The sequence below is a fragment of the Pseudophryne corroboree genome, chromosome 4 (assembly GCF_028390025.1).
Source record: "Pseudophryne corroboree isolate aPseCor3 chromosome 4, aPseCor3.hap2, whole genome shotgun sequence".
In the NCBI taxonomy this organism is placed as follows: Eukaryota; Metazoa; Chordata; class Amphibia; order Anura; family Myobatrachidae; genus Pseudophryne; species Pseudophryne corroboree.
In genome coordinates this window covers 461,244,795-461,272,357 of record NC_086447.1, presented here as the reverse complement: position 1 = coordinate 461,272,357, position 27,563 = coordinate 461,244,795, and the positions used below count along the sequence as shown (strand labels likewise).

Here is a 27,563-nt window from a genome sequence, read left to right as displayed (position 1 = left end):
CCAGGGAGCTTCCCTCCAACGGAGCTGTGAGGGAAAATGGCGCCAGTGTGCTGAGGAGATAGGCTCCGCCCCCTTATCGGCGGCCTTATCTCCCGTTTTTCTATGTATTCTGGCAGGGGTTAAATGCATCCATATAGCCCAGGAGCTATATGTGATGCATTTTTTGCCATCCAAGGTGTTTTTATTGCGTCTCAGGGCGCCCCCCCCCAGCGCCCTGCACCCTCAGTGACCGGAGTGTGAAGTGTGCTGAGAGCAATGGCGCACAGCTGCAGTGTTGTGCGCTACCTTGTTGAAGACAGGACGTCTTCTGCCGCCGATTTTCCGGACCTCTTCTGTCTTCTGGCTCTGTAAGGGGGCCGGCGGCGCGGCTCTGGGACCCATCCATGGCTGGGCCTGTGATCGTCCCTCTGGAGCTAATGTCCAGTAGCCTAAGAAGCCCAATCCACTCTGCACGCAGGTGAGTTCGCTTCTTCTCCCCTTAGTCCCTCGATGCAGTGAGCCTGTTGCCAGCAGGTCTCACTGAAAATAAAAAACCTAAAACTAAACTTTTCACTAAGCAGCTCAGGAGAGCCACCTAGTGTGCACCCTTCTCGTTCGGGCACAAAATCTTAACTTAACTGAGGCTTGGAGGAGGGTCATAGGGGGAGGAGCCAGTGCACACCAGGTAGTTCTAAAGCTTTACTTTTGTGCCCAGTCTCCTGCGGAGCCGCTATTCCCCATGGTCCTTACGGAGTCCCCAGCATCCACTTAGGACGTTAGAGAAATATATATATATATATATATATATACATACATACATACATACATACACACATACACACACTAGTGATAGATATTCTATATAACATCGGCATGAAATGACATACAGTATGGCGTGATCTCTGAGCCCTGTGTCAGTAATGTCACTTCCAGAGAGTTCTGGCTGAACACACATCTACAGTCTGTAAACAGTTCTGTTATGTCCCATACTTACTCATACATGCCACCTCTTGATGAAAACAAAGTCAGTACAACAGCAAAGATGAAAAGAAAAAGGTTATTACAGTAAGGATCTATATAAGGATAATCTATATAATGGAATTGCTCATAAATATTAAAGTAATTATGTTGGTGTGCAATTGCGCACATCACACCTAATGAGCATGAGGTCTGAATTTTGTTTGTACGCAAACCCAATGGTTTACATACAAATCCAATGTTTTGGGGTTTGCACATGTGTAGCACCTGTTCTGCACATGTGCACAACAGGTCCTGCAAGATCATTCACAGCCACCCCTCAGCCACAGTATCACTGACATGCTGCGGTGTTTGGGGTGCAACCATTTGCCCTCGTTTTGTAGGTGTGCCAAGCCCTGGGTCTGTGTTGTCGGAAGCAGACTTCCTTGACCTGGCTGTCTGGTTCCAACAACCAGTCTGAGTATGCTTCGACTTACGCAGACTGGCCAAGGGCGTGATGGGTGTGATGGTGATCCGATGCTGCATCTTTGGAAACAGCACACGGATTGCAGATGCATGCAGATGGAGTCTATTTCCTACAGACATTTTGTATTGTATTGCACAGCCACTTACCTGTGCAATACCGGACAAATCACAATCAGGACAATGATGCGCACCTACTGCTGAGTCTTCAGAAAATACTTCCATGCAACCATGACACTACTCTACAAACAAATAGAAAATAATGACACTAGCCCTCCTTGCAGTTCAAAAACACAATCCAAGCATGGGAGGATGCACATTAGGTCTGCCATGCACAAATGCGGCCAACATTGGGCCTGATTCAGAGTTGCAATTGTATTTGCATTTGCATCCAAACATGAATCAGGCCCTAAATTAACTAATACCCATTTCACACCAACAATCCGGATCCAACCTGGGTTACAAGAACACAGGGACGTGCAGTCAGGGGAGGCAGTGCCTTCCCTGTCATTAATAATTAAAAAAATACAAAGAAGATACTTATGACACATAGGGCGGGATGTACTAAAGCAAAAATGCGGTAAAACCCCCGAAAACGGGGGTTTTACCGCATTTTCATATTTACTAAGACCCTACCACAGCGTTTTCGGCGTCCAGGGTTTCGCCATCTCTGGATGGCGAAACCCTATAGAAGCCTATGGGCTTCTTTTCGCCGACCGCCGCAACCCGCCGACACCGTCGACCCCCGCCGCAGACGCCGACCCCCCTTCCCCCTGGCTTACCTTCCTCCAGGCTGCCCTGGACCCGGAAGGTAGTGTCCTCCTCCCCCTAGCAACGCAGCCGGACGTCCTTCCGGCTGCAGGGGGGAGGAGGAGGTGCCGGGGGCAGCCTGCTGCTGCTTCCCGGCATCTAGCCAGTGTGGGGACCCCGGGGAGGTGACGGAGACCCCCCGCAGACCACCTAACAGGTATCGCGGGGGGCCTCCGTCACCGCATCGCGATGTTGATCGCATATGTTAGTACATATGCGATCAACATCGCTGCGGTAACCGGCGAGGGGCGGCGATGTATGTTAATACATCCCGCCCATAGTCTGTGTCATAAGTATCTGCTTTAGGCTGTGTATTATGTTAATCATTTTACCCTATAAAAAACTGTTTTTAAATGTGTTTCGGAGGCACTGTTCTCGGTGCCTCCCGCCGTCAGTGAGAAAGGTCCAAAAGCGGGGGGCGGGGCCAAGCATCGGGCAGTGAAAGCCCATTGAAAAAAGACCTATAAGCGGCACTTATTAGCAGTGCCGCTTTGACAGGGGCGTGCTTTCAGCTCATATGAAAGCACGCCCCTGTCACTGAAGAAGATAGGATTGGGCAGCGGGAGGGCCGGCCCTATCTTTAATCCTGGACCTGGTATGAGGCTAAGGTGTGCCCATTTAGGAGGGTGCCGCAGCGCTGCCCGACATACCCTGCCACGGTGAGTGTCTATTGGTGTCCCCACTGCTAGCCAGCCAGTGTACACAGTCCCCAGTGTTTCCCCCCCTCCCCATGTGTACCCGCAGACGGCGCACACAGACCCCTTGTCTCCGTCTATATACCAGCTGCGCACCCACATCCCATTGCTGCTGCCCGGCGGTTCAGCTGTTAGCGCTTCCGTGACAGGTGGCTTTCATATCCATACCACCTAACGCGGAGCACAGGCAGCTGAAGCGCCAGTGGCCGGCAGCACACCGCGAGAATTCTATGACAGCCCTAAATGTGAGGAGGAGGTTCTGCGCCGCCAAGCCCCCAGTCACCGAGGAGATCCTGACCTGCAGCAGCAAACTGCATGTGAAGTATGGGGGAAAGGAAGGGGGCAGGGGGATGCGTGTGTCTGCCCTGTGTGTTTTTATAACGTGTGTGTGTGTGTGTACTTTGTGTGTGTGTATGCCCTGCGTGTTTTTATAACGTGTGTGTGTGTGTGTACACACACATATACTCTCTCTCTGACTAATATATATATATATATATATATATAAATATATATTTATTTTGTGTCTGTATATATATATATATATATATTTTTTTTTTGTATGTGTATATATACAGTATATAGTACAGGAAAAAGGCCAGCACACCAATAATATAGCAAAACTTGCCATGGTGCCCTCCCGGGAAACAGATGCCCATATTATACCAGGTGCAAATGTCGGCACTCAATGGTCTATATTAGTAAAGAATTACACGACTCACGAGAATCCTTGATACAGGTGGAAACACCGAAAATTTGAGCTAAGAAGGACTTGGGGTCATGTGATTCTTTACTAATATAGGGGGTAATTCCAAGCTGATCGCAGCAGGATTTTTTTTAGCAGTTGGGCAAAACCATGTGCACTGCAGGGGAGGCAGGTATAACATGTGCAGATAGAGTTAGATTTGGGTGGGTTATTTTATTTCTATGCAGGGTAAATACTGGCTGCTTTATTTTTACACTGCAAATTAGATTGCAGATTGAACACACCACACCCAAATCTAACTCTCTCTGCACATGTTATATCTGCCTCCCCTGCAGTGCACATGGTTTTGCCCAACTGCTAAAAAAAATCCTGCTGCGATCAACTTGGAATTACCCCCATAGACCACTGAGTGCTGCCATTTGCATCTGATATATAATATGTGTATATACTGTAGAGAAGATGGATATTTATATATTGCCCCTGTGCCTGGCAGCGTGAGAAACGCTGTCTGTGAGGTGAGGGGGTGGCGGGACATGTCTGCATACACAGTGAGCCATGCTGAGTCTGCCCGGCTGACAGGGGACCTTCAGGAGCGAATTTAAGGGTCAGGCCGCCCCTAGGCACAATATTATTGGGGTGGTAGCGGGCATCAGCACAGGGGTGGCAGCGGGCATCAGCACGGCGGACGTATGGGTTATCGGCGGGACTCGGCAAACATTATGGCTGCAGTGCCTCACCAGCTACTGACCTCACCGCACGCCACTGCAAGAACAACCGTGTTGTCCCTCCAACCTGGCACATGGAGATAACATCATCTAGCGGACCTGGGACACATAAACCTATAGGGGTAAATTTACTAAGATAGGAGTTCTATTTAAGATGGGATGTTGCCCATAGCAACCAATCAGATTCTACTTCTCATTTATCTAGCACTTTCTAGAAGATAATACCTGGAATCTGATTGGTTGCTATGGGCAACATCCCATCTTAAATAGAACTCCCATCTTAGTAAATTTACTCCATAGTCCAGGGCTGGCCAAACCGGTCCTCGAGATCTACCAACAGTTCATGTTTTCCAGGCCTCCTGGAGATCTGTAGAATTGTCAGTTAGGAATGAATGCAGCACATCTTAATTAGTAATGACTACACCTGTGCACCATCTAGGTGGTCTGGAAAATGTGAACTGTTGGTAGATCTCGAGGACTGGTTTGGCCATCCCTGCAATAGTCTCCTTCACACCAAGCCAGGACCCAGGTTGCCCTTGCACTATACAGAAGCTCACGGGTAAATTTGTGAAGCAGTGAAAAGAGTGGAGAAGAGGGCCAGAGGAAAAGTTGCAGATGACAACCAATCACCATTGAGGTAACATTTCTCAAGTGCATTCTACAAAATTATAAGTAGCAGCTGATTGGTTGCCATGGGCAACTTCTCCACTGGCTCACTTCTCCACTCTTTTCCCTGCTTCATTAAAGGTGCATTACAGTAACACAAAACTAAAGCACAACAGGATTCTCTAGTTAAATATATATTTGAATCATATACATTGATATATTTACAATAATTGAATTCTACCACTGCAGAGGTAATTTCTTTCTTCTTCTAACTGCAAATCTTACCTGGATGAGATATTGAGAACAAAGGTTCAAGAGCTCAAGCAACTGAAGATGACTCCCAGCAGCCAAAACATCTTGTATTGCTCCTGGCTCCAAGAGAATCTATTAAAACAAGGAATAAAAGAAATAACCAGAATTTGTGTCATCAAATACACTATTGGTCAATAATGACACTTCGCCAACTGCAAATTGAACTAGTGCTAATCCAGTAAATCCAATGTTGCATGTGATCAGTAAATATTGATTGCACATTACCTCATCACAGTGGGAGCAGCCATTTTGTGGACTGAGACAATATTGATAACAGTACATCTTATCAACTCCATATAAACTGGTATAATCACGGAGAAATAAGTTAATGGTTCCAAGAAAATATTAAATTCAGCCTATACAGTAAGTTATTTCACCTTAACTAGGGTATTTAAGTGAGAGGACTCTCTCACAAACAGGCTGATTTACAGTTAGGAGCAAAACTAATAAACTTCCTAAAGTCTGATGTCAGCCTACATGGCTACACCAGGTGACTAGAGGAAAACATAGAGCTACAATAAAAACAGAAAGGCATATTGATGGGCAAAAGGGTTGGCTTAATTTATTTATTAAAAGGAGGGAAATGGCATGATGGCAAAGAAAGAACATCCCTATACACAGGGCCCTAACTAGATGTGTGCGAATGGTGCATTGCACACAGCGCAGAGCCCTGCGGGGCGGCACCGTCACTATTGTCCCTACTGTGTTTCTCCTTCTACTCCCTGTCCTGCTTTAAAGTTCAGGCTTAATGTGCCACCTCTGCTACATCCCTGTTCCGCCTCTTTCTCCTCCTCCCTGTGTCCCGACAGCACATGGAGTCTACATAACAACTCCCATTAGTGCTTCAACGAGAACCTGCACTTCTGACAGGCGGCAGTGATGGAGGTAAGCTTCGGCTGTGAGAGATCATCCACCACACAGCTGCAGCCTCCTCCGCTGATTAGCAGTGACCACTTAGTGCTTCCGATCTGCAGATCTCCGGAGATGGCATGATCACGTTACAGGAGCACTACAAGTGTAGTTCGTCAGTAGTACTGGTCCCTGGGGAGCTTTATATTGTAACAGGCACAGTGGACAATACCACACAGACACACATGGAGGGAGAAGGGTCAGGAAATCTTATGCTCAATTGCACTTCCTACTACTTTAACCTTTTCAATGCACCTCATGCAAAGATGTAGAAGAGGTGCAATGAGCTAGCTGTATGACTAAGCCAAGCGACACAAACAATTGGCCCATCTAGGAGTGGCACTGCAGTGGCAGACAGGAGAGCAGATATCAAAAAAAGGCCCCAAACAGCACATGATGCAAAGAAGAAAAAAAGGTGCACCGAGGTTGCTGTATGACTAAGCTAAGCGACACAACCACCTGGCCCATCTAGTAGTGTCACGCAGTGGCTGAATGTCGAGAGTGGGCAGCAATTTTTTGGTTCACTGACAGCATCTCCAGCATGCCCGTCATTTTTTAAAAATTCTGCAATTGGTGGACTTATACGGCAGTACCCCAGGACTAATACAGCAGCACCCCTGGACTCATACGGCAGTGTCAGACAGGATGGCACTTTTTAAAAACTAGGCCCCAAACAGCACCTCATGCAAAGATGTCGAAGAGGTGCAATGAGGTAGCTGTATGACTAAGCCAAGCGACACAAACAATTCCCACTGGAATTATACGTCCAAATGACTGGAATTAAATGTCAAAATCACTGGAATTATACATCAAAATCACTGGAATTAATTGGCAAAATCACTGTAATTAATAATTATACGTTCAAATCACTGGAATTAAATGGCAAAATCTCTGTATCGCCTGCCTAGTGAAGTGGAATCTAGATGGGATTTGGTACCGGGGACACAATACCTCCATCAATTGTCTAAATCCCACTGCACTAATGGCGGAAACCGGACGCATGTCTAACACCAACATAAGTGTCAAGGCCTCAGTTATGAGGGCTTCCATCGTCATGTGAAGCTGAACCACTAGTTATGAACATAGGCCAGGGCCTCAGCCGTTCCTTGCCACTCCGTGTCATAAATGGCATATTGGCAAGTTTACGTTTCTCCTCAGACCATTTACATTTCTTTTTTTGGGTCTTTTTACTGAACTTTGGCTTTTTGGATTTTACATGCCCACTACGATCACAATGGGCATCGGCCTTGGCAGACGACGTTGATGGCATTTCATTGTCTATGTCATGGCTAGTGGCAGCAGCTTCAGCACTAGAAGGAAGTGGTTCTTGATCTTTCCCTATTTTATCCTCCAAATGTTTGTTCTCCATTATTTTTCTGGAGTTATATAACACAATATTTGGCACAAGAGCGCGTACCCCTACACCTCACAGGGCAAACCCTGTAAAAATTATTTGGATTAAATATTAATAACCCCTTTATTTGGAGTAAATAATATACAGCATAGGACAGCACCACTGAAGTTATATGGCAGCACCACTGGACTGGATTTATACGGAATTATATAGATTTATATGAAATTATACGTCAGAATAACTGGAATTATACGGCAGTATCACGGGAATTATATGGCAATGTCACAGGAATTATACGCCAGTATCACAGGAATTATACGCCAGTATTCTGAGAATTATACAGCAATATCACAGGAATTATACAGCAATGTCACAGGAATTATACGCCAGTATCACAGGAATTATATGGCAGTATCACAGGAATTATACGCCAGTATTCCGAGAATTATATGACAATATCACGGGAATTATATGGCAATGTCACAGGAATTATACACCAGTATCACAGGAATTATATGCCAGTATTCTGAGAATTATACAGCAATATCACAGGAATTATACAGCAATGTCACAGGAATTATACGCCAGTATCACAGGAATTATATGGCAGTATCACAGGAATTATACGCCAGTATTCCGAGAATTATATGACAATATCACAGGAATTATACGCCAGTATTCCGAGAATTATATGACAATATCACAGGAATTATACGGCAATATCACAGGAATTATACACCAGTATCACGGGAATTATACGCCAGTATTCTGAGAATTATACAGCAATATCACAGGAATTATACGCCAGTATCACGGAAATTATATGGCAATATCACTGGAATTATACAGCAATATAACAGGAATTATACGCCAGTATCACGGGAATTATACGCCAGTATCACGGGAATTATACGCCAGTAACACTGGATATATGGCAGCAGAGGACACCACCACTGTGACTGGTCACTGGACTGATGCTGCACAAGACACTACCCCTGGTCTGATGCAAGACAACACAGCAAAAATGCAAGGGACTTATACAGCAGCCAGCAGCACTGTGGACATATACCAACAGAGGACACCAACACTGTGACTGGCTGGACTGATGCAGCATAAGACACTGACTACACTGGACTGGACTGAGCAGCACAACACAGCACAAGACTCGCCACCCCACTTTCCCACCCCCACACAGACACCGAGTCTGGAGTGAAAATGGGCGCGACGCGCGGCTCCTTATATGGAATACAAATACCGCGAGAATCCGACAGCGGGATGATGACGTTTTGCCTCGTTCGGGTTTCCGAATCATGCGGGAAAACCGAGCCTGGCTCGGAACCGGACTTGAATGGTGAAGTTCGGTACGGTTCGGATCGGTTCTCTGAGAACCGAACCCGCTCATCTCTAATTCTACCACAACCTAGTAGTTTATATTGTGGCAGGCATATAAAATGCCTTTTATCTACTTTTCAGCTATTGGGGTAGAATGTAAAATGCATAACGTTGTGTGTGTGTGTGTGTGTGTGTGTGTGTGTGTGTGTGTGTGTGTGTGTGTGTATATATATATATATATATATATATATATATATATAGAGATCCAGAAAAGACAGCGGCACTCGAGGATTTTGGTGAAGCAAGCAAAATTGTATTCAAAGAAAGTTACAGAAAGCCTTTCTGTAACTTTCTTTGAATACAATTTTGCTTGCTTCACCAAAATCCTCGAGTGCCGCTGTCTTTTCTGGATCTCTACATTGCTACTACAGAAGGCACCGGGGTACCCTCACGCAAGTCAGGAGAGTGCCAGTCCCATTTGGGATATTTATATATATATATATATATATATATATATATATATATATATATGTACAGTAAGAGTGAGGAGGGGATGTCAGTATGTATGTACAACATGCCAGTGTAATATGGTTTGCTTGTCCAGCTCTTGGTGAAAATGTGCACCTAAGGGACTATCTTAAAAATAAGCAATAATTTTAAATATAGTGTAGTGTTCAGGTACCACTATTAAAAGATAAAATGCAAAGCCATTATTTTTTTCTGTTTAATTACTTTATAAATACTCTGTATGTGTGTAAACAATCTGTTGGCTAAATGTAATAGCCTCCGAGTTACTGACGGTGTGGGACTTTGTGCGAGTCTGTCCGTTTTTTTAAAGCACCAATCATTTACAAGGCAAAAACAGGTTGGTTTTGTTTTGTAAATGATTGCTGCTTTAAAAAACAGACAAACTCGCACAAGTATCGCACCTCTGGTAAATATCTCTGTTGTGTACACTTCTGGGTGTATATTTATTAAAAGTCGATTTTGGTCGATGTTTGATAGATGTTTGGTGAAGAGTAAATAATAATTGGATACAAATGTTTGGATATATATTTATGTGTTATTTTTGTGAGGAGAGACTAACACCAGAACAGAAATTAAGGGATGATATATGAGAGAGAAAAAGTTTTAAATTATTGTGTGCGTTATAATATAGACCTCTATATATTTAGGGATGTGGAAAGGATTATTAGTTTATTTTTATGAATTTAAAATATGCACATATGAAGGTGACTATGCAGGTGACCAATTAGGACCACTGACTAATAAGAAAAGTCTGTTGAAACACTATAAGGAGAGTACGGGGAACGAGTGATATTTCGAGGTGAAAATGAGGCTTGGTTTTAGCTAAAGACGGAAGTCACTGAATATCCTTGTTCTATGCGAAATGGAAACGAGGCTTGGAACGCGGTGCACGGCGGGTGTGCGCGCGCATGAGAGGAACGGGAATACGAATCTGGTATTTAAGCCTGTGTATTGTGGAGTGGCTCCATACACACTGAGGAAGCCGCTGACGCCAAACTAAAGCGGAGAAACGCGTATGTGGAGGTTTTAATACGTGAGTTCACAGCCGGCCGGCCAAACTGTTTAACAGGAAATCTTCTGGGCATAACTGCATGATGGCTTACTAACAATTCGGCACCTGGACCCCAGTACTAAGGGGGAATAGGGAGTGCGCTCTCAGACCAGAGTGCTTTAATTAGCCAATCTAGTGACTAGAGACTGCTTTCTAACAAACCGCCCTTGTGCTAAAGGGAATAATAACTGTAAGCTTATAAACCGCTTTACTGATATACTAACCAGTTTGTGGGACATTGCATTGCAAGAGACTGTTAATCAATATAACCCCAGTGCTATAGGGGTATAACAATTGAAGTGTAACACTGCTTTGCTGCTATACTAATGAATCCTGCGGACATTTAATCATCTGTTGTGCATTGCACGGACGCCTGCAATGTTATAGGAGTCACCTATGAATGGATGTATAAAGCAGTGAAACGATCATATGTGTTTAAAGCATAATACCCATGTGTGTGTTATTGTTATTTTAGGTTTTTAGGAGGTATTGAGGATATTCGCTAGCATCTCAATTGTTTTATGCTATAATATATTTTAATCCGGCCGGATATTGTACAAATTCTCTTTCTTTTATACATTGTGAGATTTAATAAATGTCCCTATTTGGATGATATGCGCAGTTCTATTTTTTTCTATTTGTTGTACTAAGTGGTGTCAGAGAAACCAGGCCCTAGGAATGGAAACCAGGCCCTAGGAACGTGCGGCTATCACCCAATACAAACATTGGCGCCCAATTTTTTCTTTTTTCTATATGTTTTACATCTATTGCCATTTTAAATCCAGTGGTCAAAGCTGACGATAATCAGCAGCTTTGAAAAACCACGCTGTCCATTTTCAGTTGCAAGCATACCTTTTAGCCACTAGATGGTCCCAAACTGTAAATAATAAAAGATCTCAATGCTGTTTCCCAAGATAATGATGGAAAATGAGGCAGGTTAGAGTTTGCTTTCTTTCACAGGTCTCCGTAGTGTGTACAAGAAATATTAAATAGCTCACAGTATCAAACACAGCAGTCTACATAAAAATGTCAAATGTTAGTCATAAATACTGCTGCAACCTTTAAATAGAGGAATGTAATTGTACAAAGGATTGACGCTTCTGTGCTTTATTTACAATGCGGCAGCTTTTGTATGGCATTGCTTCTCAGCAGGTTGGAGGTGAACATTTAAAGTGGCACTCACAGCACCGCTTCAACTGTTCAACGCCAACCCAAAGGGAAGTAGCGGCTTACAAAATCCGATGCTTTATTAATAAAGCCCTACATCTGATCCACACAAAATTTGGACGGATCTCAGAAATGTGTTTTATATTCTTGTACACTAATTTAAAATAAGTACTTTTAGCAAAAAAAAAATAGCACAGCGTTGAATATGGTGAAGTAATGCTGCGGTAAGTCCAAGTCAACAGGAAAAGAAATTGTAACATAGCACAATTACAACCAGACTGAGCAGGATATTACTGGATAATGGGGGTAATTCCGACCAGATCGCTCGCTGCAGTTTATCGCAGCGCAGCGATCGGGTCGGGACTGCGCATGCGCCGGCGACACAGTGCACCGGCGCATGCCGTCGTTCCCTAGCGATTGTCTCTGCCTGATTGACAGGCAGAGGCGGTCGCTGGGCGGGAGGGGGCGGCCGTTATGGGGGCGCAGTCCGGACTACGCAGGCGTGGCCGGACCGTGCGGGGGCGGGCCGCAGCGGCAGCGTGACGTCACACGCAGCCGCTGCGACCAGGGGCAGCGATGATCAACTCCTGGCCAGCCGCAGGAGCTGCGCTGGCCGGGAGTTACTCCACAAATACAAAAGCATCGCCGCTGCGCAATGCTTTTGTACTTGTGCGGGGGAGGGCTGGACAGACATGCGGGCCGACTAGCCCTGTGCTGGGCGTCCCCCCGCATGTCTGGGAACATGATCGTAGCTGTTCTAAATTTAGCACAGCTACGATCAACTTGGAATGACCCCCATTAAACAGAATAACATACGTAAAAAAACCTACTAAAAACAGCAATAGAGATATTGCAAGCAGCTTGGATTTGATAGATACACCAACTATGAGGGGCAACTATCTGATTCCCTGGACAAGGGATACAAAGCTTTCCAATGTATCTATCCTCAAATGGGCAGATGGCTGATCCAATCACCAAATATTGAGGTGGACAAAATTAAATAGCTGGGAGGGGTAGAAAGTAGCCCGAGTCTTTAAATGAAGAACAGGCAGTTCTATAAACCAGTATATAAAACTGAGGTACACAGCTTACGCAGCTCATGTGAAGCAAATAATGGAAACGAGTTGCACAGCTGATGTAATACTAAGACTGGAATCAATGTACAGTACCTGTTTAAATTGGCTAGTCAGCACCAGTGCACTGTAGCAAGAAAAGATTGTGGTGCAGCAAGAGGAGACTGATGTGCAGGCACAGTTAGAGCCGCAGAAACAGCCATCAGTGAATGGTCTGAAGCAGGGCTGTCTTTTTTCATATGGGCTTAATGGGTAGTTACCAAGGGACCCAGGAGTATAAGGACCCTCGGCTGATAGCTGAGGGAACTCTTTTTCCAGAGGTACCAGATTTTTTAAAACTGTCCCTAGGGAACCAGAGATATCCGACTTCAAAGCAGTGGTCCCGCTGTGTGCCTATTAATTGCCCTTTCCAGCCAGATATCTTGGACTTAGAGTTTTCCTGAGGGTATACTCCAAAAGCTGGGACTCCACCACCTCTCCAGGACCACTTTAAGCCCTTGCCCCTAACGCCTTGTACTCGGGGACAGATCTACTGTGCATGCGCAAATCACCGGGAAAATGTCCGCCTTGACATTTTCTCTCTTCAGCATCAGAGGGGTTCTGGAGGGGTAAATATGATCATATGGGTGCAGGGTGTGATGTATGGGCCCCCCTGGACCCAGGGGCCTGTGTGCACCACACACCCTGCACCCATTATAGATACACCAATGTATTAACTTATAAATTTAGATTAATAAGAACACTTCTTTTCCTAGTGTGGCAGGAGAGGTACTTTGCCACCTGTAAGCTACACACAAGGTCCTGGGGGTGGGGAAGTGTGGATGGACCGGGTTTCCATCCATTTGGCCCAGACCAGGTCTTATAGGCTTCTTAGCCCAAGAAGCTGCTTCATCAGCCAGCACCTGGCTGCTGGGTTTAAAGCAGAGTCTCATGAGTCAGGGCTCCTGAAGGCAGTTAGTGTCCAGGTGATAGGCCTGCTAGGGACAGTGGGATCCGGAGGGCTGGGCACTAGTGTCAGGATGCCGGGACCTGAAGGGTTCCTTATTAAGTAAGTGGGAGTAAGGCAGGGCCTAACCTCCATGGTAGTTTATACTAAAGACAGTGATCTTTGTTTTATGTATATCTTTGTTTTGATCTACCTGAATAAGAGGTATTTGTTATTTTTGCACAAGCCTGGAGTCGGTCGTTGGTGGATTTTTGTAGCAGAGCACATTCTAGCAAGTCTCCTGTTACACTAGGAAAAAAATAATTACTGGACATTTCAACAATATCAAACTATGGCCCTGATGAATGATCCTCCGTTATAGGGGAGAAGTCTGGTGGTGGTGGGTGCTGTATGACAGGTGAGCCCCTGTCATTACTGGTGCTGCAACCTGTAAGATAGCACGCTGATATGCAAAGCACTATAAGATTAGGCAGTGGTACTGCCGTTACCCATACACCACAGCATGGACAGAACGGTCTCTGGCTGTGACGGCTGCCGGCTCCGGGCTGCATAGGAGATCTTGTGAGAGTAGCGAGATCTCGCGCATGCCCAGTGAGCTGACTAGGGTGAGCGACATAGTGCATCAGCCTAGGCACTGGCAGCGATCGCCGGAGGGGGGAGTTTTCACTCCCCCAATTCGGCAGCCGGGATGTTAACATGTCTTGGCACTGCTGCTTCCTGCTTCACCTCGGTAAAGAGGGGAAGCAGGAAATGTTATACCCGTACGATAAGTGTGAGTATAATACATTTGCCCCAATGTCAAAGTGGACCTGATTCAGAGATGGGCGCAAAATCGATGTTGGCTGTAGTGGAGTGATGTCTGCCACTGTGCATGCTTCTAAATCGAACTGCACATATGCCGCGATGACCTTGCAATGGTGGCCGCAGTGAGGATTTATTCACAAAGTGATTGACAGGGAGCAATGTGATTGAGCAATGTGCGTCTGATGGTTGTGTCTTCGTACACAAGTGGCGGATGAGACGCCACCAGTGGGCATCTCAGTACAAATCCCGGTAGCTGTGACATTTTCGCTACAACCACTGTGTATGGGATAGTAGCTGCTACAGCATGTGCGACTCTCCCTGAATCTGGCCCAGTATTTAAAAAAAAGAAAGGAATTTCAGTACATGAAAATAAAAATTTCACATAGAACAAAATCTGATATATGCACAGATATGTAATAAGGTCCAAGTTTGCCGGAGGTGCGAGATGCTGGCCAGAGACTGGCCGGCATCCCATACCCTCCGGCAAACTCATACTCTGTTACATATGCCCCATTGCCTAATTTGTTATCCATAAAAATATAGAATAGGCCAGGGGTCTCATAATTTTTCTAGTCAATGTAATAAACTGCATCTGACGCTGACAGTAGCAGCAACCATGGGTAAATCAATTCATCACATTGATATAATAAAACACACCTCTGGTAGCCTTTTACAGAATAATACAGAATACAAAATCTAATACAAATAGTAATAGCAGAGTATTTAGTAGATATTGCAAACATAGATACTGTAGGCCACTTGCCACAAAGAGGCTTTAAGGTTAGCTTGGGACGGGACCACACTCTAACAGAGTAAACACAGGGGCAGATTTATTAAGCCCGGTGAAGTGATAAATTGGAAGGTGATAAAGGACCAGCCAGTCAGCTCCTGTCATTTTTCAAGCCCACCCTGTGACATGGTAGTTAGGATCTGATTGGCTGGTCCTTTATCACTTTCCACTTTATCACTTCACCGAGCTTAATAAATCTGCCCCACAGTATCTTAGTAACTGGAAATGGTGGAAGCAGTGTCAGCAGTTAGAATTACAACAAACAACTGATGAGAACAGCTTGTTGCTTCTCTTCTCTGTGCTTCTCTGGTACACAGTACTCTGCTGGGTGATGGAAGGAATAGGGTATCCAGGGTACGGTTACAGTACTCAAAGTGGCCATTATTGTTACCTGACTGCACAAAAGGAAATAATAATAATAATAACTAATAATAATGGTAAATGCAGCATTATTTAATTTTGCACAGTTAACTAAAACTGTTCCTCATTCATGGACATTGGATATTTTAAAGTGCCATGTGTCAAAACAAATGTAGAATGGTTAATATAGGTAATACATTAAAATATAATACATTACCTGCCCAGTGTAGGCAAAATCAAGAGCCTGTTTTAATCCAAGGCTGGTAACTCCATGTAAGTTTACTTCATCAGCTTCACTCTCAACCATGCACAGACTGAACATAGCCTGTATGAAAAAGAAAAGGTAAATGCTTTCAGAGGAAGAGAACCCCACTCATTGTGTCATTACATGTATTTTATATTATAGCTGCACACATATAAAATGTACATTACATATTTGGAGATGTTTCTGTCACAACATTTTAGAGAGTGAAAGAAGCAATTGAAACATGCTACAGTGTATAGTGTGTATAGCATGTATACAGTATATCATGATAAATATATAGCTATATCATACAGTTTTCTCAAGCCTAAACTCACATTTTCATAATGACATTTGGTGAAGCACCATATTCTGTGTTCAGTATATATGCAGAGTTCATTTTTTTCATATATATACACGGAGGAAAATATTTATCTGAAAATGGAACTATTTATTATTTATGTGTTTTCTACTTTAAAAAAATAACTCAATCTGCACTGGTTAGCACTGACTTATCAGAGCTATTTATCAAAGTTTGCTTGCAGGACAAAGCATCCGAAAAGAGGTTGTCCCAGAGAAGCACTTTCCCCCATTGTGATTTGTGAAGTCTGTCACTGAGAACTCAATACAACTGTGAAAGACTCCGCTTCTAGCTGCCCCACCGGGAGATAAGTGCAATGCACATTCACACAGCCCGGTTACAAGACAAGAATCCATGCCTGTATCTATACTGGGCGCAGGGTGTGCAGTGCACTTGGGTCAGCAATTCAGGGGAGACCTATGCAGCAGAAATCTCTGGGAAAATGACGACCACAGATCTGCCCATGCACAGTACAGATGATAAGTAGACTCAGAATCTGATCGATGCATGCGCTGGCTAGAGGGGAAGGGGGGCACATTGAGACTGCACACAGCCCCCTCCTCTCTTGAACTGCACTTGCCAAAAAACAGATAGTTTTAGCTACAGTATGAAGACCAAGCTCCGAAAAGCTTTTTGGAGTTTGATAAAATGTCTCAGACCACAGTCCACATGAAGAATAATGAGACAGCAGTCTGCAGCGTTAGGTTGCAAAATTAGATCCGCATTAAGCATTTCTTAAATAGCAACTATATTTAGAACCACAGCTATTTTAGCATGTTTAATGCTTATTACATAGAGCCCATCATGCCATGTATGCTATGAAGTCAAAATGAAAAAAAAAAAACAATTAAAAAAAACTGTGTCCCTCTGTAGCACCCATTCTTCTAAGAGCTTATAATGTAGTGTGCCCAGTGTTTTAATTGCATCATTATGCTTCCAGGTCAAGCTTCAGAATATGGGCAGCTAGCTCTATACCTCAGAGACTCCTCTCCGTCACAGAGCTTGTAAAGTAAGGAACTACAGTATGATAAAACGAAACATGACTTACTCACTGACAGATGCACTATGACACCACTAGTCCCATCTCCCATGCCTTAGCTACACTTACTCTACATGTGATGACCAGGGACGTGCGGTGAGGTAAATGGCTCATGAGGCACTGGCTAGTACCAGAACCTGAGTTACTCACAATATATGATGCCAAGGGTGCATGTGGACATTATACACAGGTGCAGCAGTATATATACTGCTGGAAATTTGGAAAGTTTTGATCAGAGATCTGTGGAAAAGATAGGTAGGGGGGGGGGGGGGGGGGACTGGCTCGCCTGTCCTAGACCTTTTACTCCAGTGTTGACTATAAAAAGGATTAGAATAATACAAAGAAGATACTGCATGTATATTTCATATACTCAGGGCCGGCCCGACGCATGCGCGGGTTACACAGGCAAGTAGAGCACCAGTCAGTAGAGGGCTCTGCTGCAGACAAAGTCACCGTGACTCTCTCTCTCTACTGTGTCGGGGCACCCGTCCTGAACACCGCTTCTCTGCTTCACTGGGGGGGTGACTGGCCTGGATGTGAGGATGCTCTGTGACCCACCCCACTCATCTGCCCTGCTCGCAGAAGCGCTGTCACGAGCACCCGGCAACGTCCTCCCAGATACTGGCTATCACCCCCCTGTCCTCACCGCGCTTCAGCAGCCTGGGTGCTATCCTTGGGGAGAGTGTGACCATACACAGCCGCCTCCGGCACCTGGTAAGATGCGTCTGTGTTGCTCAGTGCTTGGTCAGGGGATGGGGTAACTGGCGCTTATACAGGGTGCTCTGTGCCAGAATGGTGCTCCCTTCCCCACTACCAGCCACAGACGTGGTGTAGAGGTCGTGTCTCAGGCTGTGCCCTCAGTAATGGTAGCACTGTCACTGTGCACCGTCACCTGCACCTCTGCGCCGGTATAATTGGAATTTTCTTTTCCCATTACATGACGCATTGCCATGATCACAATATATATATATATATATATATATATATATATATAGACTGCAGAGCTATGTTAAATAAAAAATGAAAAGAAAAAAATAAAAGAAAAATATTTCTATATATTTGAGGGGGCAGGTACTAAAGTGGAAATAGGTCTGAAGTTTTACTTTTTCCAACATGTACATTTTCATGTTCACACAAACCAAAGCACAGACTGATTTTTTAGGGGCAGATCCAAGAGCCAGACAGCAGGTGCATTTGTTCAAGTACAGGAGTCTTTGTAGTTTATAAATGAGCCTTACTGAGTCTATAACTTGAGCCTTTCACTCCTGCCTCAGTCACCCACTCTCTCGCTGTCACTCCTCCCTCAGCCTCCCACTATCTCCCTGTCACCCCTGCCTAAGTCACCCACTATTTCCCTGTCACTCCTGACTTAGTCACCCACTATCTCCCTGTCACTCCTGACTCAGTCACCCACTATCTCCCTGTCACCCCTGCCTCAGTCACCCACTATCTCCCTGTCAACCCTGCCTCAGTCACCCACTATCTCCCTGTCACTCCTGCCTCAGTCACCCACTATCTCCCTGTCACTCCTGCCTCAGTCACCCACTATCTTCCTGTCACCCCTGCCTCAGTCACCCACTATCTCCCTGTCAACCCTTCCTCAGTCACCCACTATCTCCCTGTCACCCCTCCCTCAGTCGGCCACTATCTCCCTGTCACCCTTGCCTCAGTCACCCACTATCTCCCTGTCACCCCTGCCTCAGTCACCCACTATCTCCCTGTCATTCCTGACTCAGTCACCCACTATCTCCCTGTCACTCCTGCCTCAGTCACCCACTATCTCCCTATCTCCCTGTCACTCCTGCCTCAGTCACCCACTATCTCCCTGTCACTCCTGCCTCAGTCACCCACTATCTCCATGTCACCCCGGCTTCAGTCACCCACTATCTCCCTGTCACTCCTGCCTCAGTCACCCACTATCTCCCTGTCACTCCTGCCTCAGCAGTTACCTGCCATCTCCCTGTCACCCATTATCACCCTGTGCCATGGGTAGTACAATTGTTCAGCCACACACCTTTCTTGTAAGACCACACCCCTTTTTGTGGCACACCTTTAGAAAATGTATCCCATCAAGGGCCGCCAAAATTGATTTTTGCTTACTAAAAAAAATAAGCTTGGGCCGGCCCTGCATATACTTTATATACAGTAGTCAAAACTCTGGCTTATACTGGAGCATGACAGGAATGGATCTGTCTGTCCTGTCTCACCTCACCGCACATCACTGCTGCTGACGGTTCTTCTGTAGCCAGACCTCTCTGTTTCTCTGCACAATGATCTTTCCTGATAAACATCATTTTGCACCCCATATAAGTAAGTACAAGTATGTTACATCAGTCAGGGGGATTATGCATTTTGTAGTATGACCATACTTGCCTACTTTTGAAAAGTCATTTCAGGGAGATTGTGAAAGTAACACATATCAGCGCAGACGTGTACTGCTACATCTGGGAGGCGCGCCATAAAAATGAGGCACATCCAAATGTAAACGGGCCCCAAAACTAGTAAGATCTACTAGTTGAGGTAAAGACACTGGTATTTTTCAGAATTTGTTTGTGTATTGTGTTATACAAGAGGTTCCATATATTGTAAGTGGCCACGAGAAACCTTACTTAAAATGCATGTAGCCATAGGGATCACTCTGCCCTATAACCAATGCAGAAAAATGGTTCTGATGATCCTATTTGAAAGTATATATCTCTGATTTATTTTTATCCCAAGCATATAACAGCTGCATAATGGAGATACAGTAAGTGTAATCAGGGAGATTGCTGGTCTATTCAGGGAGTCAGGGAGATTGCTACTATTTCAGGGAGTCTCCTGCAGAATGCGGGAGGGTTGGTAACTATGAGTATGACTAAAGGTCATATTACCTAATACAGGGTGTTTCACTCGCTATTGGCCCCAAAGATTTTCTTAAAACTTTTAAGGTAATTTACATAATTTTGTGAAATTCGACTTGGACATACTTTGTTCTATGAGAAACACGAGGAAGTCATTGAAAGTGTTCGCCATTAGCATTCAGGCCAGCTGCGCATGTATAACTGTGCTAAATACATGAAATAAATTGCAACATGTAGGATTGGAGGGTTGGGAAAGGGGGACCGGCGGTCGGGATCCCGGCGGTCAGCATACCTATGCTGGGATCCCGGCTGCCAGAATGCCGGCAGGGGGGCGAGTGTAACGAAGCCCCTTACGGGCTTGCTGCGCTCGCCACAGGCTCTATTCCCACTCTATGGGTGTCCTGGGCCCCCTGCCGGCATTCTGGTGGCCGGGATGCCAAGCATTGGTATGCTTACCGCCGGGATCGCGACCGCCGGATTCATAACTACATTCCAGTTCGGGCACATCCTGTTGCTGTTACAAATGCCCTTCTGCTGTAAAAATGCCACAGCCTCCCTGTCCGTCCAGGGCAAATCCAACATTTTGATCATCCCTTCCTTCTAACACCAACCAAGAGGGAAAAATGGAAACTACAGGAAAGCAACAGATCATCTGCATTAAAAAAGGATCAAAACAAGTTGTCACCAGGGAGTTCCTTTAACAGCAAAGTACTGTGTCTTTAAACAGTTAATCCTAAACCACAGCCCTCATTCACTTACACACAGTAATAGACCTAACTACTACCATTTGTGTATTAAGGGCCTAATTCAGCATTATACGGAGAAGTACTAAAATCGCTATTTGCCGATTGTAGCACTTCTGCACATGTGCGCATGCTGTTATGCACATGCGCAAGGACTTAAATTGCGATTGCAGTCTAAGTCCCGGCGGGGGTGGGAACGGGGTGTCGACGCACCATTTTGTAGGCCTCGATGCACCTCGATGTGCAGTCCGGACAACGGAGATGTTTCCGGACCGTTTGTGGGGCGGGCCGCAACGGCTGCGTTATGTCACATACAGCCGCTGAGACCCAAAAGATGGCTGCCTTCGCAGCTACAACCCATGCTGAATTAGGCCCTAAGTACAATATTAAATCTTCAGTAATGTCAGTTGATTAAGGCCTTCTGTACATTGGTGCACATTTGGTAACAGCTGGCTGTAAATGATTAACAGCAAGAGCTGTCCTTCGTGATTTTGCTCATGCATGCGGCGTTAGTGGCGGGATGCTCGAGGCTTGCTGCATCCCACCCACAGTATAGTTATAATGAATTTTGACTTTAAAGGATTCTTCCTTCAATTGTAGTACATGCATATTCTGTAAAGCTGATCTGATTTCCGTCTCCCCAATTCTCTTATAATGTTGGGATGAATCCGCACAAGACAAAGAGGAAATAGTGTATAAAGTATTTGTATGACTATTCCTAATCAAGCCAGCTATTGTATTATTACTACTGGAGCTCAGATAACATTGTCCTGCGGTTGGCGGTGCACCAAAGAGTACGGTACCAGCATACACAAGAGGAGTGGTCTACAGTTGTAGAGCAACAGCTAAACTCCTTGTCTGGTGTACCCTTTAATAAATAAACTGATTAAAAGGTAACTTTTAATCGGTCTTAATTAAATAATTATGAGGACATACACAAAATAACAACATTATATTGCGTATCAATAATTGTGGAATAATCCTGATTTTGATGTTGGGCCTAATTCAGACCTGATCGCAGCAGCAAATTTGTTAGCTAATGGGCAATACCACGTGCACTGCAGGGAGGCAGATATAATATTTGCAGAGAGAGTTAGATTTGGGTGTGTTATATTGTTTCTGTGCAGGGTAAATACTGGCTGCTTTATTTTTACACTGCAATTTAGATTTCAGTTTGGACACACCCCACCCAAATCTATCTCTCTTTGCACATGTTATATCTGCCCCCCCCCCCCCCCCCCACCTGCAGTGCACATGATTTTGCCCATTAGCAAGCTAATTAGCTGCTGCGATCAGATCTGCATTGAGCCCTTTATCTTAAAGTACCCGGAATACTGTATGCTTTATATGTTCCTGTATAATACATGAATTATATCCAGGGTAATAATAAAGTCAAATATAAAACTAATTCTGTTTAAACACTGTAGACCTCATTCCATTTGGATAGCTATTAAGACAAAAAGTGTGATATTCTCAATCCTGCATCTGCTAAAAAATGCATGTGAAGAGCCCCCCAAAAAGGAAAAAGACACCCACAGATGCATTTGCAACTTTGGGTATGCAGTTGCATAAATGTGATGCATACGCAGAAATCGAGCACCATCTACAGTTGCGGATGACCCAAAGCTACTCAGAATAATGAGAATGCAGTCGCACCGGCGCCATGTTTTTAGTCGCAATCCATTGCAACTGACGTCAGATACGCGCCCTGAAAACGGCTATGACACGCCTGCGTTTTCCCAACCATTCCCCACAAATGCCATGTAACTTCCCACATACGATCACTCTCTGGAAACTGCTATGCAATCGCACTTTGCTGGGAATGCAATTGCATTGCATCTTACACATACACGCATTGCAACCACAGCGCATCCGACAATTTGCGATTTTGCAATTTTGCAACTGAACATAAATAAGGCCCTGTGTGCATAGATTATTCCTTTCATAAATCATTTATTCACTTGTCAAGTGTTTGAAATCAGAGTGGACACTGCGTTTTAATGTATTTAACTAGGCTATTAGTATCGGAAAAGCCTTTTTCTTTCTGTCATAGTATATAAAGAATAAATGATGCCAGGTATTATGCACAGTGTGTTAACGTTCGTATAAAGGGGATAGTTGCTGCTGCATGTGACAATGTGAATTTCTGTGTTATAAGCTTACGATCACCGGGAATGTGGATCTATGCGAGGGTTAACAGCCAGGACGCATGTGGACATTTCTGCCATGCATAATTCTCTGATCACTGTGTTTAACATACTGTATCACATAGGGATAATACAACAGTACATTTTTACTTCAAGACACTTGTTTAATATAGTGACCTTGTTTGAGTATTGTATTCTGAGTTTGAGAACATTGCAACAGTAAATTATTATCTTAAGAGCAGTTTGATTACAGTGATCCCGCTTAATAGCCTCAAAGAGCAGGAAACACTGTGTTATCAGTAATCATTGATTGTAGCACTATGGGACAATGCAGCGGCTAATTATGTAACTGCCGTGACTTACTAAATAAACACAAACACCATCTGCTTCATGATAAAATTATTTAATTGGGACACTACGATAGCCAATAGTCTAAACGGGGATAGAAACTAGGCAACTTCAGCCTAAAAAATAAACGATAACGACATAAATGTCGTTATCGTTTATTTTTAGGCGTATATCGTCCAGTGGGGTGTAGTACGGGTGACCGGCGGTCTCCTGACCGCCGGTCACCTTACCGACGCCGGGATCCCGGCAGCATACCGACGCCGGGATCCCGGCGGGGAGGGGCGAGTGCAGCAAGCCCCTTGCGGGCTCGCTGCGCTCGCCACGCTGCGGGCTCGGTGGCGACCTGCGGTCGCCACGGGTTCTATTCCCACTCTATGGGTGTCGTGGACACCCACGAGTGGAAATAGTCCCTGTTGGTCGGCATGCCGACCATCGGGATAGTGAGCAGTCGGGCTCACGGAGGAGGTCATGTGACTGTCGGTCAGCCAACCGGCGGTCACATGACTACCACCCGTCCAGTGTGTATGGGGCAATGTTGGTGCCTGATGAACGATGCACGCTCCTGCACGTCATTCAGCGATCACCAATATTGAGCTGACATGCAGCTCAACACGTCAATGTCGGGCTGAGCTGCATGTACGGGAATGCCGGCTGCGACGTCACTGATTGTTATCGTTGAACGATAACGTACAGTGTGTATGCGCTATATCGTTCAACGATATAGTCGCTCATCGTCGGCATTTCAGCATCGGGTAGTGTGTACCCGCCTTAACTTCAATGATTGCAACAATCTCACAATATGCAAACAATGCAGGGGCTAATTATTTTAAAAAGTGACTTTTTTTACTGCAGTGCTTCCTTATTGCGTTCTGTTTTGAAGACCATATTTATTATTGTTTTTATTAGATCTGAAGTTTATTTATCAGTCAGTCAATCACTATACAAATCACTGTTAGTAATAATAAATCCAGAGAGGATAAATCAGTATATTCATATCAGCATTTGAATGTTTGGGGATTGAATCTTACAAATATCACATTAATATACAAACAATGGGTGCGCGCATGTGCAAGGTCTTAAACTGCAATCGCATGCAATCTCAGTCTAAGTCCTGTCAGGGGGCAGTGACGGGACATCGACGCTGCATTTTGTGGGCGTTGATGCACTGTTTGGGGGGCACGGTCCGGAGCGATTTGCGGGTCGGGCCGCGGTGGCTGCGCGATGTCACACACAGCCGCTGCAACACAAAAGATGGATGCCCTCTGACTGCCTTCGCAGCTAGGCTGCATAGGCAGGGGGCAACCGTAATCATGCAAGCGCATCGCTATACTCGCATATTAGCGGGCGGGCAGGACCCTGCATGCGGGGCAGACTTGCCCTGTGCTGGCTGTCCCCCTGCAGGCCTGGACAACCTGTGGCTCTCCAGCTGTTGTGAAAATGCACATCCCATCATGCTCTGCCACAGTTTTAGCATTTCCTAATAGCAAAAGTGTAGAAGGGCATGCTGGGACTTGTAGTTTCACAACAGCTGGAGAGCCACAGGTTGGCCAGGCCTGGTGTAAAGAGTTGTAGTTGTGGAGTTGTGTCCTGTGTTTGAATGTTGACATTCTATGTACCAGGAACGTACGATGAGGTAAATGGCTCAGGAGGCCTTGACTAGAACCAGACCCAGATTTACACACATTATACATTATGAGTCAAAGGGGCATTATACACAGGTGCCAACTGCCAATGTATAAACTGGAAATTTGGTGAGTTTTGATCAGAGATGTGCAGAAAAGGTAGACAGAGGAGGCACTGCCTCCCCTGCCATAGACATTTTGCTCCAGAGTTTTGACTATAAAAATGATTAGAACATACCTCCCCTCCCAACTTTCGTATTCTTTAGGACGGCCGGAAAGGGGACGGAGCCCCGTGAGAAGGGACGGAGCCACAGAGAAGGGGGCAGGGCATCGTGTTACGAGCCCCGGGTTTTATATTTTGGGGGCGTATCTAGCGCTCCCCTAGCCCCCCCCCCCCTTCCCCCCTCTCCTCTCCCCGCACTGTTTAGATGCTGTGTGCATACACACGGCATCTATTCAGTGATCACCGGCTGCTTTGCGACCCGCGGGTGGGACAGCGGGACAGTGTCCGAATAGCGGGATAGTTGGGAGGTATGTTAGAATAATACAAAGAAGATATGTCTAACATATTCTTTGTATTTTTCTAATACTTTATACAGTCAAAACTCTGGCGTGTGCGTTAGTATGACAGTAAAGTCTCTGCCTCACCCCACCACACGGCACTGCTATGTACCTACCCTAATACATTAGTGGGGTAACTATTATTTATAAATATACATATTATACTGTGAGACCCACAGGATACCATTAGGTACTGAAGAAAACAGAAAACCCTCACATTAAATTGCAATGTCCTTGCTACATGCCCTGATACTGTTTCACTTGTGTATGGATTAACAGCAATCAAGTGTGTGTGTGTGTGTGTGTGTGTGTGTGTGTGTGTGTGTTATATATATATATATATATATATATATATATATATATATATAGGTATATGTTATCCGGCACTCTGGATGAAAGAAGTTATTTGTGCCTGGGTGCCCTCCTCTTTCAGCATATAGACAAAGAAATCCTTCCCAAGTCCAGTATGGTATGGTATACGATCTCGGATACCGTTTGTGACAACATTCAACACAGCTAGTGCAGTGATCCCACAAGCAACTAAGGCCCTTTGGCCTATTGTCACAGGAGACAAAGATCTACCAGTATTCAAAAATACCCGCATTATGCCCAGTTATAAAAGGGGCAGAAGCATCCGAGATCACTTAGTAAAAACTAACATCACTGCACAAATGAATGTAACATCATTTGGCACTATTACCAAAAAAACAGGATGCTATAGGTGCATATCGTGCACCACTTGCAAATACATGGAACCAGGAAATTTATTTGTCAACCAGCAAACTGGACATAAATATAAAATAAAACATGTGGTGACGTGCACTACATCATACATAGTGTATACTATCACATGCCCTTGCGGTCTTACTTATGTGGGACAAACCATACGTAATCTACGTGACCGTATGGCCCTCCACAGATCGGCTGTTAAAGCAGCGCTGGAAGGCAAAAATATAGATCAACCAGTAGCGAGACACTACCGGTTACATGGACATCGTCTATCAGATCTTCGCTGTAAAATCATAGACCACATTCCACCTTTGACAAGAGGAGGTGACCGTCAAAAACTCCTGACCAAATGTGAATCTAAATGGATATTCTTGTTGGGAGCGTTAGCACCCAATGGATTAAATGAAAAATTCACCTGGAACACTTTTCTAACCTGAAATAGCTCACCATATTAATTAAAAATTATGCTCCTAGAATATAACGTACATATAATTATGAATAGAAATAAATTGTTATATAGACACTATAATAATGTTTTCTCTGCAGCATTCAGGAGTTCATTATGCATTATGGTAGAGCATTTGTATCTTTAGTTTTTAATTGTAGTTTTTTAACCCACATTTACATCTTTGTCAATCACTAATTATCAAATATCCAAGCCAATTTGAAAGTATTTGTAGCTTGATCTTAATTTTACACTTCAGGTTCTCCCGGCGCAACGGGTCCCGAGGCTTGATCGGGTTGCCCAGCAACCATGACGTCACGAATGGAGCGACCAGCTGATGCACCCGGAAGCCGACGGCCCGGGACTCCGAGAGACACCGCACGCTGCACACACAGGTATTTAATGTAGGCAAGCACGTTAGCACTGTTTAGTCACTTGTATAACTTTTCAAGACGCACAGCCTGACGAAAAGACCGCAATGGTCTTGAAACGTTGCTTTTGCACCATGCTGTAATTTTCTAATACAAGCTTATTTAAAAAGACCTTGGAGTGCCCCCTGTTTTTCTTCCACGAAGTACCATACCGGACTTGGGAAGGATTTCTTTGTCTATATATATATATATATATATATATATATATATTTATTCCTGATGAAGTCCTGCAGACAGCTTAAATCAGGGATGGGGAACCTTCGGCCCTCCAGTTGTTGTTGAACTACACATACCAGCATGCATTGCTACAGTTTTGCTATTTGGCCATACTAAAACTGTTGCAAGGCATGCTGGGATGTGTAGTTCAACAACAGCTGGAGGGCCGAAGGTTCCCCATCCCTGGCTTAAATGGACAAGACGCGTTGAGGAAGACTCTATACCTGATTCCTTTCGGAATACTGATATCAGATAA

General features: G+C 44.8%; 1 protein-coding gene across 1 annotated transcript in view; it reads right to left on the bottom strand.

Moving 5' to 3' along the window:
* Window positions 1-27,563, bottom strand: part of KLHL32 (kelch like family member 32) — a 320,778-nt gene that overhangs the window by 154,163 nt on the left and 139,052 nt on the right. The window contains exons 4-5 of the mRNA XM_063917019.1: window positions 15,802-15,909; window positions 5,244-5,342 (exon numbers count right to left, since the gene is read on the bottom strand). Coding sequence (XP_063773089.1) covers window positions 5,244-5,342; window positions 15,802-15,909 — 207 coding nt within the window. The remainder of the gene's footprint in view (window positions 1-5,243; window positions 5,343-15,801; window positions 15,910-27,563) is intronic.